The 14,367-nt window shown below is 39.6% G+C and overlaps 1 protein-coding gene across 2 annotated transcripts in view; it reads right to left on the bottom strand.

Annotated features, from left to right (window-relative positions):
• Nucleotides 1-442: 442 nt before the first annotated feature.
• DHRSX (dehydrogenase/reductase X-linked) overlaps nucleotides 443-14,367 on the bottom strand; it is a 203,943-nt gene continuing 190,018 nt past the window's right edge. For both annotated transcript variants that reach the window (XM_029960845.1, XM_018071192.2), the window contains exon 7: nucleotides 443-900. In XM_029960845.1, coding sequence (XP_029816705.1) covers nucleotides 703-900 — 198 coding nt within the window. In that variant the 3' untranslated portion in view covers nucleotides 443-702. The remainder of the gene's footprint in view (nucleotides 901-14,367) is intronic.

Genomic DNA, 14,367 nt, shown 5'->3' with positions numbered 1-14,367 from the left:
ATAAGCCAATAGACCAAGTGAGTCCTCTGCCAAAGCCAGTGTTGCCATTATTATGTTTGATCCCTTCCTCATCTTTAAAGGAGAGATGAACTTGAACTGCAAACAAGGAAATTCAATATCCTATCCGAAGAAGACCTTATTTATTTACTTTTTTTTGTTCTGACCTTCAGTTAATACCTCTGGATAAAAGCTGACATATAAAACTAACCTTATGATAGAAACAACATCATGATCATGAATGCCAAATTTCTGCATTAGAACAAGCTGACATTCATTATAAAGTGTCTTAAAGATTAATGAAGCTTAAGGAAATCAAGCTTCAACTTTTAAAACTGATTTAAAAGAGTAACTTATATGTGCAAAATGTCCCAGATGCAATACGTTCACCAGAGAAAGTGTTATTTTTGTATAACAGAAAAAGGAAAACTCAACTCCGCACAAGGTTAAAGACTGTATTTTAATCACGGACTGAAACATCATGATTTACAAAACTGATGGTTAGATTTAAAACCAACCACTACATCTTTCTGTGGGAATACTCCCCCCACACCCTAGCAGACTTGGGGTTCAAGTGAAGAACAGAGCTGTTCACGTTTGCCTTTGGGACGGAACAGTGATTTCCAGGATGATGACTGATGCTTCAAGGATTCACCTAAGATGCTTTTCAATGCATTTCATTTACCCAGCTGAAAGTGGCTTCTTCTAGTGAAGTCTGCTGGTTTCATCAGAAATCCCAACCATCTTGCAGCTTTCTGTCCAGAGCCTTCTCTGCAGCTCCTCATCATATGCTATGTCAGCCGATTTTGTCCTTTCCTCATTGTAAATGTAGCAGCCACCAGCTCCTTCCATCTCAGGCGATACTGCTGCATAGATGGTTGTAGAGGCTCCTTCCTCTGGAGTCTGCAGAAACAAAAAAACCAAATTCAAGTGAGGCAGGTACAACAGAAGAATTATGTTACACCATAGGACCTTATCAACAAACATCCTCCGTAATTTTGCATCTCACTTGTAGTCCTTACGCAAATCTGAAGCTTGTAATGATAAAAAAGCCACCTATTCAACTGGCAAAGTAGAATCCATTTCTACAACAGTGCTATTTTGAGACAGCTTCAAGCCACAGAACAGATATGCAGAAAACTCTAGTCCATTTTTTCAAGGGCTAGTCAGATGGAGCTTACAAAATAATTAAGTTTTCACAGTTAGAGCTAATAAACCCAAAAGCAAGCACAAACATTAAAATCCTAGTTTAATTATTCACTTTGCAAGGATGAAAGGGTCTGTGCTCTGCTGTAAGAAGATGAAGGCTATGCTGTATGTGCAACGCATTCATTGTAACAACAATATGACATGAGCAAAGGACCATGGAAACCATGACAGCAAATTAAGATTCTGCAGTTCAATCCAAGCAAGCAGGTAAGCCAGGGAATTAAATTTTACACAGAGCATAGTTATCAGGGTTCTGCAGTGTCATCAAGCAAAATGATGAACGATCTACAATGTCTGATATAGCATGACTATTAAATGAAAATTAATAAGTGAATAGCTTTGAGTGATAACTCCTTTCATCCTGAGGATATGCAAAACATTTACATTTTGCATTCAGAAGGATCACACAGCTACTATTGAAATTATTTCCATTACATTTTTTATTCTAATTGAAGGGCATATTTAAAACACAACATTTGACATACTTTGCCTTTATCAGTGATGTAATTATGATCAATGCCTGCCAGATAACAATGTATCATTTTGCAACCCTTTCAGTCATTATTTGAGGCATTAACAGTATTGACGCTGCTCATAGCTTTGTCTGCAGCACCTGACAGGATGTCTTTTCCTGAAGAACTCACTTGATGAATGAGAAAGTAGTGAATAAGTTACTCAGTGCCTTATAAAAAAATAAATCTAACCAACTGGAAGCTTTTTGTAATGTTTACATTTTTTAAGAAGGTGACTGTACTATGAGATTCTATCTAGAAACACAAAGTACTTATTTAGTTTAGTTTACTACTCTACTACTCCTTCACTCTTCTTTTTCCTAAGAAAAATAGTGCTGTTCACATCCAGTATATTATGTAAATAACATAAAGGTATGGGCATGCACAATTCTTTGCAGGATCGGGATAGAGTCCAGGTGCTCACACTATAATGATCAACTATGATACAATATAAAATATCTTAACATTGTAATGTAGCAGAACAAAGATGAATAAGAGCATTCATATTCTATACAACTTATTCTGAAAGACAGAGAGAAACCAAAAGGTTTTTTACATACTGCTGGGCTCTAAAAAAAATCAGTGATGCAGATAAACCACTGCCTCATGTGATGGTTCACCAGACGTTATGTTCCTGAGTTCAACTGCTCTTCAGCATAAACAAGCATAAATGTCAATATCGATGAAACCAGATGGTCTTTAAAGTCTTTTCCAACCCAAGCTATTCTATAATTCTAGGATTCTAAATGTTATGGAAATATGTTAAGGAAAACAATTTTTCCACTGCAACAGGGAGTGAGTTGCATATGTATGATTAATCTTCTGAGTGCCTAATTAATGTTGAAAGTTTTAATGTTCCCTTACTTAAGAATCTCTTCATTGTTTTGGCATGTTTTCTGTTTTAATGAAAGTAAAAAGGAAACCCAGAACAAGGAGTGCCCTGGTTGACCTACTTGTTTTGAGAGGCTGGAAGTAAAGGTGTTGTGGATCCACCTCTGGATCTTGTCCATACCTACTATGAAATTAGTGTACATCCACTTGCCCACACACAGTCAGACTCTTTCTGGGAAAGTGTTGGGTCTACTACACACCCACAGATCAACTGCAATAAACAAAGACGCACAGACATATGCAGATGTCCTGTCTGTGTACCAGTGCCCGAGGACCTCTTGGGAAGACAGAAGCTGGCAGCAGGTTGCAACCACTGGAGCTATTAATGAGTATGTGGACAAGGAGCAGGACAAATTGTTCCAGCAGAAGCAGCCTCACTGCTGGTTGCCAACTTTCCTGGGGGTCCCATAGCTCTTCTTTTACCACATGATAGCCCATCAAAAGATGAGGAGGAACCATAAAGCCCGTGGAAAAGAAAATAACCACAAGCAGGAGACTGTGCTCAAAGCAACATATCTGACTCATTCTTCAATGCCAATGGCCTTCTAGGAGGAAGAGCACCTGATAAAGGGCCAGAGAAATCACCAGCCAATGGACATATATTTTGATCTACAAAACCCCAGGATTTTTGTCATGATGCTCTATACAAACAGGAATGTGTTCTCATCTTTGGGACCTTGACGTATTATACCGAAAGTCGCAGGTAGACAGGCAGTAATAATAAGTATAATTCAAATTATAAGGGATGATGTCTACACATTTCCAGAATAAAAAAAACCCAACAACAAAGAGTAACAGAAAAATATACATACATATAAGATCAGTAACATCTTTTCCACTAATTGACTGGACTTGTCCTAAAAGAAAAGGGATTCCTATAAATTGCACAATGTTTCTTTACTCTTCAGCTTCCAACTTATTGGTGCTGAACTTATTTTAAAGTGGATTTTTGTTTAAGAATTATTATATTATTAGTATCCAAGGAACTATAATTAACACCTTTGTCATATCCAAGTAAAATGGATTTCTGCTTAACTTCTTCCTAATGAAATTCTGAATCTGTAATTCCTTTTGCTTGTTGCAGTATTGGTCACATCTTTTACTGGTTTTTTGCAATTAACTATATGTTTGCCTTCAACAGTAAATAAAGGTCTGATTGAAATTACACATCTTTGCTTTGCTCATTACATGTGTAGGCTGTGGAAGGAGAGAAATGATAGCATGTGACAGCTTATTTAAGCAAAATGAAGTCTATTTACACAAAATAACATTATTTTGGCACTATCCATTCCCAAAGAAAAAACTTTTTTCTTTTTACAGAAGCTCTGATACTTCTTTTTTTTAATATTCATCAATTATAAGTCACTGACAAAAAATAATTTTCCTCAGTATGAAATGGAATATTCTGTTCCATGAAAACTGGGACAAATGCTAAGAGGTCTTGTATTTTACCTTTGCTTTTTTAGGTCTTGTTAGTTAATGCATTTTGATTAATGCAATTTTAAGTGACATATAATCTTGTCAATACTAGGCACTAATGCTTGCAAAATGTGTTAGTTGACAACAGTCAGTCCCTACAGCAATGTTGCCATGAAATGTCACATCCTTTCCATTTGACTAAAACAGGAGCAACAGCTTAACTCTTTGGAAAACATGCGTCTGGATCTGTTATACATGATGGCTTTGTGGTACTTTCCTTGATAATCCACGCACTCATCCACTTCCACCTTCACCTGAATTCATAGCTCAGAGTACTGAGTAGCCAGCATGGTTCATCAGAAACCACAGAAAGCTGAACAGTAGAAAAAAATTAATGAGCTTCTCTACTTCCTTTTCTGTAATCCATTCATTTTCTCAGCACCACTTTCAGCAACTACCAACAAACAGTGAGAACCTTGTTAAGTGTCCTAAACACAAATAGTTTGAATGGACAGCATGCATATATTTCAATTTGTACTGGTTGACAGAGTTGGCCACATGACTGGAAAAAAAAGCAGTGATACAAGCAATGGTATCAGGGGATCGATCACTTTGGAATAGCTTTCCCTCACCCCACTCAATCAGACAGTTGTACTTGATTTGCATTTCATGACTTCAGGATGATGCCATCTTGAGAGATTTTAGGAGAGAAGGTTGGGTAAAGAGGACAGGGAGCAGGAAGCAGCTGGCAAACTCAGTGACTGACATCACAGTTGAGTTTTGAGGGACATGAACAAGGGGCCAAACAGAGAGATGTGCAGTCAGGACTGTCTGGTATTCTGACAGGTCACTTAAGGTTGAGGAAAAACATGTTAAAACACCTTTATCCATATAATTTGTGCTGCAGTATTGATGGAATACCCCTCATCAGCAACATTAGGTAGACTGCTGAAGGAACCCTCATCAACACTGGTTCTATAACACTGGTTCTACTTTATGTACCATGCATTAGGTCATGCACTTTTCAGTTCATACAGAAAATCTACTCCTGAGCTGATGAGTTAAATGAGCTTGGAGATGTTGGGGGGTTTTGATACAGAGATTTGTAGTGTTTGCTCTGTGGCCTCGCTTTTTTAAATGACTAAGTTTCCATCAGGCCCTTCCTGGCCAGATAACATGTCTCTGGCTAGCCACATGTTTTCCCAGGTTACAGCTAGGAAGATGCAGAATGCACTGAACAGGTCGTCTTCTGGGCTTCGGTACTCAGGCACTTTTGGCTGTGTTCCTTCACTTTTCTTAACGTTAATAATTCTGGTAATATTTTAAAAATGCTGGTGTTTTATTAACTTGCTTTTGGACTAAAAAATTCTGTATGTATGCAGTTTTCTTCCTTTTCTCTCTTCCTTCAGGAAAGACAACAATCATCTGGGATCCCTGAACAGTACTATACATATACTGAGGAGGGATGAACAACAACAAAGAACATGAAATTACTGTTATTGGGTACAGCAAAGTCTTTCATCTACTTGGTGGTAGCTAGTGGAGGGTGACACCCAGTCACCCTCAATACACTGCTTGACTCTCAAGAACAAAGGCAAACACGAAATATGGAATAGTTTGAAAACTTTCAGAAACAGAGTAGCTGGGATTGTGTTGTCATGAATATTCAAGCAAACAAGCTTGAGAGAAACAAATTAACTGTTTCAAGGGTGCGCTGATTACTATGATCTGTGACCTACAAAATCATTTCAAAACCCACTTTCTGGTGTAAGACCCCAAGTTGAAATAACAACAGCTGCTGTCACAGCCTCCTGGTGAAGACAGGGGCCATGTGTGCTCAGTGTCTGTTGTGTAACTTGTGCACTGTCTAGACCTTCTAATGTGACTGCTGCTTTGAGAATTCCAGACAAAAAATAATCCATTGAAACACTGAGTATGAAAACAAAGGCTAAAAAGGAATCATGACGCAGGTGCACAGGCGTGTTCAGCCACCTTTGATCAATAAGGCTGTAGCAAGTGACTGGATGTCCTAGTGTGACCAATGGCAAGGGCCAACTGTCAGGTCCCCAGGAAGCCAAACCTGCCAGAGAGGTGTGGCAGCACAGCTTTTCAGCAATCTCTGCCTTCACTCAAAAGCCCTGGTTTCCATCTGTGTTCTTTCTCTCTCCTCCTATTCTTTCACATGTAGCTCGCTATTATTCTCTTTCTACCCAATTTCTGCCTTGATAATAGACTAGAAAGAGATAGAGATATTTTAGTGAATATACAGTTCTCCCTAGATACCCAGTCAGCACTGTCAAATTAATTTCTCTTCAATCCCTGGTTCACAGCAATGAGAATTCTTTAATAAATTCACTCCATAACAAAATTCTTTAGATTTTGTTGTTAAAAGAATACCAGCTACAAACAGAAATGACTCAGTTAAAATGTGAAGCCTTTTTCCTGACAATGTTGTGGCTACAGAGAAATAACTTCTGAATCAAAGATATGAGTATATAATAAAAGATGAAACTTCGATGAATTAAGAATGCAAAAGCAACTTTCACACTAAAAAAATACCAAAATTTGGAAGGAAATGAGCCTTTATAATACAAAAAATTCATGACTATTCTGATAAAAAGAGAAGGTTTCCCTGAGCACAAGATACTGAAAAGAACAGAAGCAGAGACAGCTGGCAAACAGACACAGAGAGTATCAAAACCTGAATCTCCCTTTCCTTCTGAAAGCAAATTTTCTGGAAAGACATTTCAAAAAACTACAGGTACACAGAGAGAATAGGAAGCCCCATCTTGTCTTCAAATCAGCCCCCAGACAGGTGGCTGGGATGCGTGTAGACAAGGTAGAAAAACCTGTTTTCATGAAAAATGGCCAAGTAGCTCTACTCTGAAGTACTGGGATGGCTCTTCTTTCAGATTCAAAACATAAGTGAAATTTTACTGAGGAAGGCAGTAGCCATGGCTCTGAATCCTCCTCTTCTGAAGCAGCTACTTCAGGCTAAGCAGGTGTGCTGGTTTTGGCTGGGGTAGAGTTAATTTTCTTCACAGTGGCTAGTATGGGGCTGTGTTTTGGATTTGTGCAGAACACAGGATTGATAATACAGAGATGTTTTTGTTATTGCTGAGCAGTGCTAACACAGAGCCAAGGCCTTTTCTGCTTTCTGTACAGACTCTGGCAAGGAGGCTGAAGGTGCATGGGAAGCTGGGAGGAGACACAGCCGTGACAGGTGATCCCAACTGACCAAAGGGATATTCCATACTATAGGACATCATGCTCAGTATATAAAGTAGGCGGAAGAATAAGGAAGGGGAAGATGTTTGGAGTGATGGTGTTTGTCTTCCCAAGTCACCGTTATGTGTGATGGGGCCCTGCTCTCCTGTAGATGGCTGAACACTTGCCTGCCTGTGGGAAGCACTGAATGAATTTCTTGTTTTGCTTTGCTTGTGTGCACAGATTTTGCTTTCCCTATTAACTGTCTATCTCAACCCACGAGTTTTCTAGCTTTTACCCCTCCGATTTTCTCTCCAATCCTGCTGGTGGGGAAGGGAGCGAGTGGCTGCTGACTGGGGACATCAACAACAGGACATCATGGATCACTTGAAATAACATGAGACACCTGTGTTCTCAGGCAACTGAATGAAGCCCCTGTTGGCTGGCCAGCTTTCTGGGCCACAGAAAAGAAAACTCTACTGACTTCAAAGAGCAGCTCCAACAGTGAAGTCACTTGCAGTTATTACAAAATTAAATTTGCATGTCTTAATTTCAAACTAAATCTCTCTCACTTAGAAGTGCAATATAACCTCAGTGATGTGAGCAGGAGTGTTTTGGATCCACACTTTGCATTTTCTAAGATGTTGAAATAGAGAACTAAAAGAATGATGTTCACTTTTAAGCAATTTTCAAATGGAAACAAGAACACAACTTCACATGACTTGAAACTTCAGGTCAAAGTCATTAATCAAAACTGAGTCCTTTATTCATTTTGTCAAGTGCATTGAGGAAGATTACTTTGCCTGAAGGTTGATCCCAAAGCTTGCTTTGCAGCAGACAGTGATGTCTTGAGAGTCAGAACTGAGATATCGCTGCAGCCACTGAAATTACATTACACTTGTTACCTCACTCAGCTCAGTAACAATATGCAAAATTTGACAGACAGGAGCCTGTTGCCCCAGACATTGCATAAACACCCAACCAGAGACACTCACTTGCTGGAACATCCAGTCTCTAGGAAACAAAGCAGGCAATAGCAGGTGATGAGAGCTAAGAGAGTACACCTACTTCACAAAATACTGAAGCCTCTTCTGGGAGCATGACACTCTGGTTAATCAGCTCTCTGGAAAACTGAAGCTTCCTATTGCTGAGGATGCCTCAGTTAAATCACTGAGAATTGTCCTGGGTACCTTCACATAATGTGGGATTTTCTGCAACACTTCTATTCACAGACAGGCAAGAGATTTACTGAAGCAAAGGTACAGGTCAGGAGAAGACATGAGGAAAGTATGAGCCTTCTAAATCCTAATCCTGAAGTGTCATGCTCTAGGCTGTAACTCCTTTTCTGCATTTGTTTACTACCAGCTCTATGGCTATAATTACAGTATCATGCTAGCAACTGAATATAATCTTCATCATTCCAAGATGTAGACTGATCTATTATTAAGTAAGAATACTGAATTACAGCTTAGTATTCATGTTACATATATGCTAAAGAACCATGCTTTAAGGAACACAAGGCTTTAATTCTACTGAGTTTTGAACTATTTCTATCTGAGAAAAACGAATAAGAGCATAAGATGACTCCTCCCTCCAACAAAGCTCTTAGAGAGGCAAACTCTTTGATAGGTAGTGGCTGGAACATCTGCATCATTTAATAATATATGCACAATTTTTCACTTGAAAGGACAATTTAAATATGAATTGAAATGTGAACGGATGAAAATTAAAGAGAACTTAAAACAACAAACAAACATGAAAGCTTTAGAGCTTTAATTTTCTATGCATTATATTACAACAGTACATGGGTCATCTTTAGTTTCCTGAATTCTTTCAAATAAAGATAGATTTTGGCAATCATAGAATCATAGAATCAGCTGGGTTGGAAGGGACCTCCGAGATCATCAAGTCCAACCCTTGATCCACTACTGCTGTGGTTGCTAGACCATGGTACTAAGTGCCACATCCAGTTTTATCTTAAAAACCTCCAGGGACAGAGAATCCACCACTTCCCTGGGCAGCCCATTCCAATGTCTGATTACCCTCTCTGTAAAGAAATTCTTTCTAATATCTAACCTAAACCTCCCCTGGCAGAGCTTAAGACCATGCCCTCTTGTCTTGGCTGATAGTTGCCTGGGAGAAGAGACCAACCCCCACCTGGCTCCAACCTCCTTTCAGGGAGTTGTAGAGAGTGATGAGGTCTCCCCTGAGCCTCCTCTTCTCCAGCCTGAACAACCCCAGCTCCCTCAGCCTCTCCTCATAGGACTTGTGTTCGAGTCTCTTCACCAGCCTTGTTGCTCTTCTCTGGACCTGCTCCAGGACCTCAATATCCTTCCTGAACTGAGGGGCCCAGAACTGGACACAGTACTCGAGGTGTGGCCTCACCAGTGCTGGGGAGAAGAATCACTTCCTTGGACCTGTTGGCCACACTGTTCCTGATACAGGCCAGGATGCCAAAATCAAAACAACACAGAAAAGCACACAGAAGTGTTTTTGTTTGAAGTGGTATTTTTGCCAGTCCTAGAGAGTAGGAGACACTAGTAAGGCTCTAGGTGCTGAAGAGGACGCTCCTGAGTGCATATACCTCCGAACAATTTATTACCTGCCTGCTCATAGTAAATAAAATGTCTTTGCTGGCTTTTGGTGAAAACACAAGACTTCAGGCATAAGATATATTGCAAGTTCTAACTTGTAGCCCCCTACCATCATCTTTACTTTTTTACTTACCATTTAATATTTGACAAGTCATGCATCTTGTTTTCCCTTCTTAGAAAACAGAAAACAGAAACTGACATATCTCTAACTTCACAACTTTCTTATAATGACTGTTATTTTTTTTTAATTATTATAAACACTCAGGATGGGCATGGACCTCCAAAATATTTGAAAGAAAACCACAATATAGAAAGCCTTTATGAACTATTATGAGATCAAAAACCATAAAGACTGTACAGAACAGAGACAAAATGAAATAACCCAAAATTACAGAGGCCAGCAGCTATTTCACAGCCTTTCTGTTTTAAATTGCTTCAACCCCCATTTTGCACCCCAAACAGCAGCAGGGCTATTTCCATCTGTGGGCTCAGGCAGGTGGTGGGGCTGGAAGAGGCTGGCTGCTAGCCTCGCTTTCTCACCTCCCCGCTGGAGGCACTTGCTGGAACCAGATGGCTCAGGTGAGAAGGTGCAAATCCCTCCCTGGATCACCAGGTAAGGTCAGTGGAGGACACTTCTCCCCCATGACTCAGGCAGGCCATATGCCTGCAGTAACAACAGTGAAGACCAGAAATAGTGAAGTACACAAACTAACTCAAAATTAGTACCGGGTGCTACATCTCTGCATTAATAGCATGCAAGATGAAAATACGCTTGGGAAGATGGGAGAGACGAAAGCAAAAATACTTTCTCCCAAATTTCTTGGGTCTACATTGAAGTGGCATGCTAGCTGGGCTACAACATGTCCTGCTGGTGGGTCTGCTCCACACAAAGTTCCTGCATGGAAAAAGAAACTTCACCTTGCAGTGCTTATCCTCGCCCTGAGTCTCAGCCTTTATAAAAAAGACATTAAGCTATTGCAGAGCATCCGAAGGAGGGCCAGGAGGATGGTGAAGGGTCTGAAGGGGAGGCCTTAGGAGGAGCAGCTGAGGCCACTTGGTTTGTTCAGCCTGGGAAAGAGGAGACTTAGAGGAGACCTCATTGCAGTCTACAACTTCCTTGTGAGGGGAAGCAGAGGGGCAGGTATCTATCTCTTCTCCCTGGTGATCAGTGACAGGACCCAAGGGAATGACATGAAGCTGTGTCAGCAGGGGTTTAGGTTAGATATCAAGAAAAGGTTTTTCACACAGAGGATGGTTGAGCACTGGAACAGGCTTCCTGGGGAAGTGGTCACAGCAGCAAGCCTGTCTGAGTTCAAGTATTTGGACAACACTTTCAGGCACATGGGGCACATTCTTGGAGTGTCCTGTGTAGGACCAGGAGTTGGACTCAATGATCCTGATGGGTCCCTTCCAATTCAGCATATTCTAAGAATCTATGATTCTATGCTTCCTTTTCCCTTTTGCTGACTCTGAGCCTTTCTGAAGGACTGAAAGATCACATTCCTGAAGACACCGAGTTGGCTGGAAGGAATAAGTTTCAAGCAGATCACCAAATACTATTGTTGTGGTTCAATCCCAGCTGTCAGTCAAGTACCAGGCAGCCACTTGCTCCCCTCCCATCCCCTTTTGGGATGGGGATGAGAATCAGAAAAAGATAAAACCCATGGGTGAAATAAGGACAGTTGAATAATAGAAATAAAGTAAACTATAATACTAATAGACTGTAATGAAAAGGAAAGAGAACCAAGAAAGACAAGTGATGCACAATACAATTGCTCAATCCACTCACTGAGGCCCAGTGAGTCCTCAAGCAGCAATCTGTCTCCTGGCCAACTCCTCCCAGTTTTTATATTGAGCATGGAATATCCCTTGGGCCAGTTTGAGTCAGCTGTCCTGGCCATGCTCCCTCACAGCTTCTTGTGCACCTCCTGGCAGAGCATGGGAAACTGAAAAATCCTTGGCTTAGCATAAGCACGACTCAGTGACAGCTAAAACATCAGTGTGCTATCAACGTTATTCTAATACTGAATCCAAAACTGTACCAGTTCCTAAGAAGAAATTTAACTCTATCTCAGCCCAAACCAGGACAACCATTTAGCACTGTCCATGAGTTTAGCAGTGCTCTGAGTTTCTGGTTTTTTATACAGTTATTGTGTTTAAATTATAGTTTCACAATATTCCCAAAACTGAGAGTAGAAAGCCCAAATTGGAAGACAGATGAAAGTGGTGGGGAGGGAAGGAATCTTATTCTGGAAATTTATGTTTCCCATAATTCCAGTTGCTGGCTATTTCATTATTTAATCTTGAAATGATAATCTTTGAATTATAAACAAAAAAGATAAAAACAGGGGTGTTAATCTAGATCTGTCCCTAGTAACATACTGCAAAGATGGAAAACAAAAAGACTAGACTAACTTTCTATAGTTATTTTAGCAAAAGAATAGAATTAGGTGAGAGTGGTTCAGATTTTCTAATCTTATTTTTCTGATAGATACAGTAAAGAGAATTAGTTAGTTCAGGTCAGTTATCACAGTTCATACACCCTTGGTTTTGCCCAGTAAATTTGGGGTATTTCTGTTTAAGTATTAAAACCTTTAAAAATGACTGTTCTCTTCATTTTAATTAATCTCTATTTCATCTGGAAGCAGCTTGTAAAAAAAAAGCAAAGAAAAAGATTAGTCATCCTGTAAACAAAACTACTGTTTCCCATTTTCTATCACAAGGCTATCAGAATGCTAAAGTCATAAAATAACAGATAGATTCTGAAACCATATGATTATGGAGCTGTCTATGTAGCTTATCCTCTCAGTTACCCAAGAGCAGTACTAAATTTAAAGGCAAACACTATATTCAGTTGCAAATTAACATATCTGAATGCTTACTAACCCACCAAAATCAACTTGTTTTTAACAAAATAACTAAAAATGCAAATGCAAAGGAGGACTGAATCTGATTATTCAAATCAATTTTTTTTTTGTCATGTAGACTGAAAATGAAATTAATCTCTCTAACTTAAATCCCTTTGCTTAAATCAATCAGCCTTGGGGCTCTGTACTATTTGCAAAGGAATCTATCAATGGCTTAAATTCAGAAGAGACCCAGAGAACGTGTATAACTTTAGACAGGCAAATAGTGCCATTGTTTCAACGAGATTAATCATGTCTCTAAAACTATGTCAGACAAGATCTGAGGCATCACATCTTTTCCTGAAGAGCTCATTACAGACAGAGCAAACACACAGATCCTCAGTCACACAAATGTTTCCCAAGGTCTGAAACACAAGCAAAAAACTTCCATCTTGAAAAGAATTACTCAAGTGTTTAAGCTCATCACATTTAATCAGCTAAATGGTCTGAAAGAAGGGTAGTCTGGTACTCTTTGTGCTGAGAGGGGTGTTAACCTGGGGAGCAGTGATAGCATTAATAATTTGCCAGGAGGATGAGACAAAAACAAGGAGGATGAGCTGTCAGTTCTTGCCAGTGGAACAGATAAGGGAAAGCATGAAAGTGGGATGTACCAAAAATTGTTAACTACCAGCAAGCAGAAAGACCCAGATTTAGTATCCACTGAAGCTGTGAAATTTAGATCCAGGCTTATTTCTAAGGGTTTTTTTTCAAACCTTCATTAAGGTAGCAGTTAGAGTGAAAAAAATTTGTATATCCATTCCAAAGGCCAAGACTGGATTTGGTGACAGATGTACCATGTTCCTGTTTCCTTTCTGGATGACAGAAGACACAGCAGAAGTGTCACATTGCTGTATAGGTGATATGGCATACCCCATTCCTGTGGAAATGACTGAACTGACTGTCCTGGCTTTTGTTGAAGGAAGAATAGGTTCAAGTTCTAAAAATGAGATCCATAGTAAACAGTCAAATCTCATTACCTGAAAGACAGTGAAAAGCTGGAAAGGAGAAAAACATTTAATCCCTTTCACATCCAAAATCTTTCCCTAATATGCTATTAAAGCAAAAAAAAAAAAAAAAAGTTGGGGGGCAAGAATGTTAAAAATCCCAACAGTCTTCCTGAAAATCTTCATACTCCTTTTATTTCATTCTCAAGTAGCTCCTGTGTCTGCAGAGAGCTTTTGATTGCAGTTTTGATACTGGACCAATTAAGGATTTAGGTAGCCATGGTGCAGAGACTTGCACTTGCAGAGCTATCAGTAGCCAAAATAAAACAGTGAGAATTAATCTTTTCTTTTCATTAAGGTCCCCAGAAGACTTCCTGTTGCACTGGAATTCATATGGGTTTTTGACATAAACATTAGACCAGTTGTTTAGAATGGAAAGCAAATACTGTGAGGCTTTATGGTTTGATAAATACACGTTACTGATTCATCTTGTGCCCAAATAATTCACTTTGTTTAGGGAGATAATATTGAATAATATCTTCTGTAATGTCATTTTTCTACACATGTCCTTTGTCCTCAAGAGTTCAATCAGTGAGCCCTCCTCTTTCACTCACTCGTTCAAGGTGATACACTGCAAGCAGTAATGCTCCAGATGACTAAACTTCTGCTTCACAAGAAAAATGCCAGT

This window comes from Manacus vitellinus, unplaced genomic scaffold, assembly GCF_001715985.3.
Source record: "Manacus vitellinus isolate BGI_N305 unplaced genomic scaffold, ASM171598v3 scaffold_2_pilon, whole genome shotgun sequence".
Classification (NCBI taxonomy): domain Eukaryota; kingdom Metazoa; phylum Chordata; class Aves; order Passeriformes; family Pipridae; genus Manacus; species Manacus vitellinus.
The sequence above is the reverse complement of the archived record's forward strand: the minus strand, read 5'-3'. Positions and strand labels throughout refer to the sequence as shown.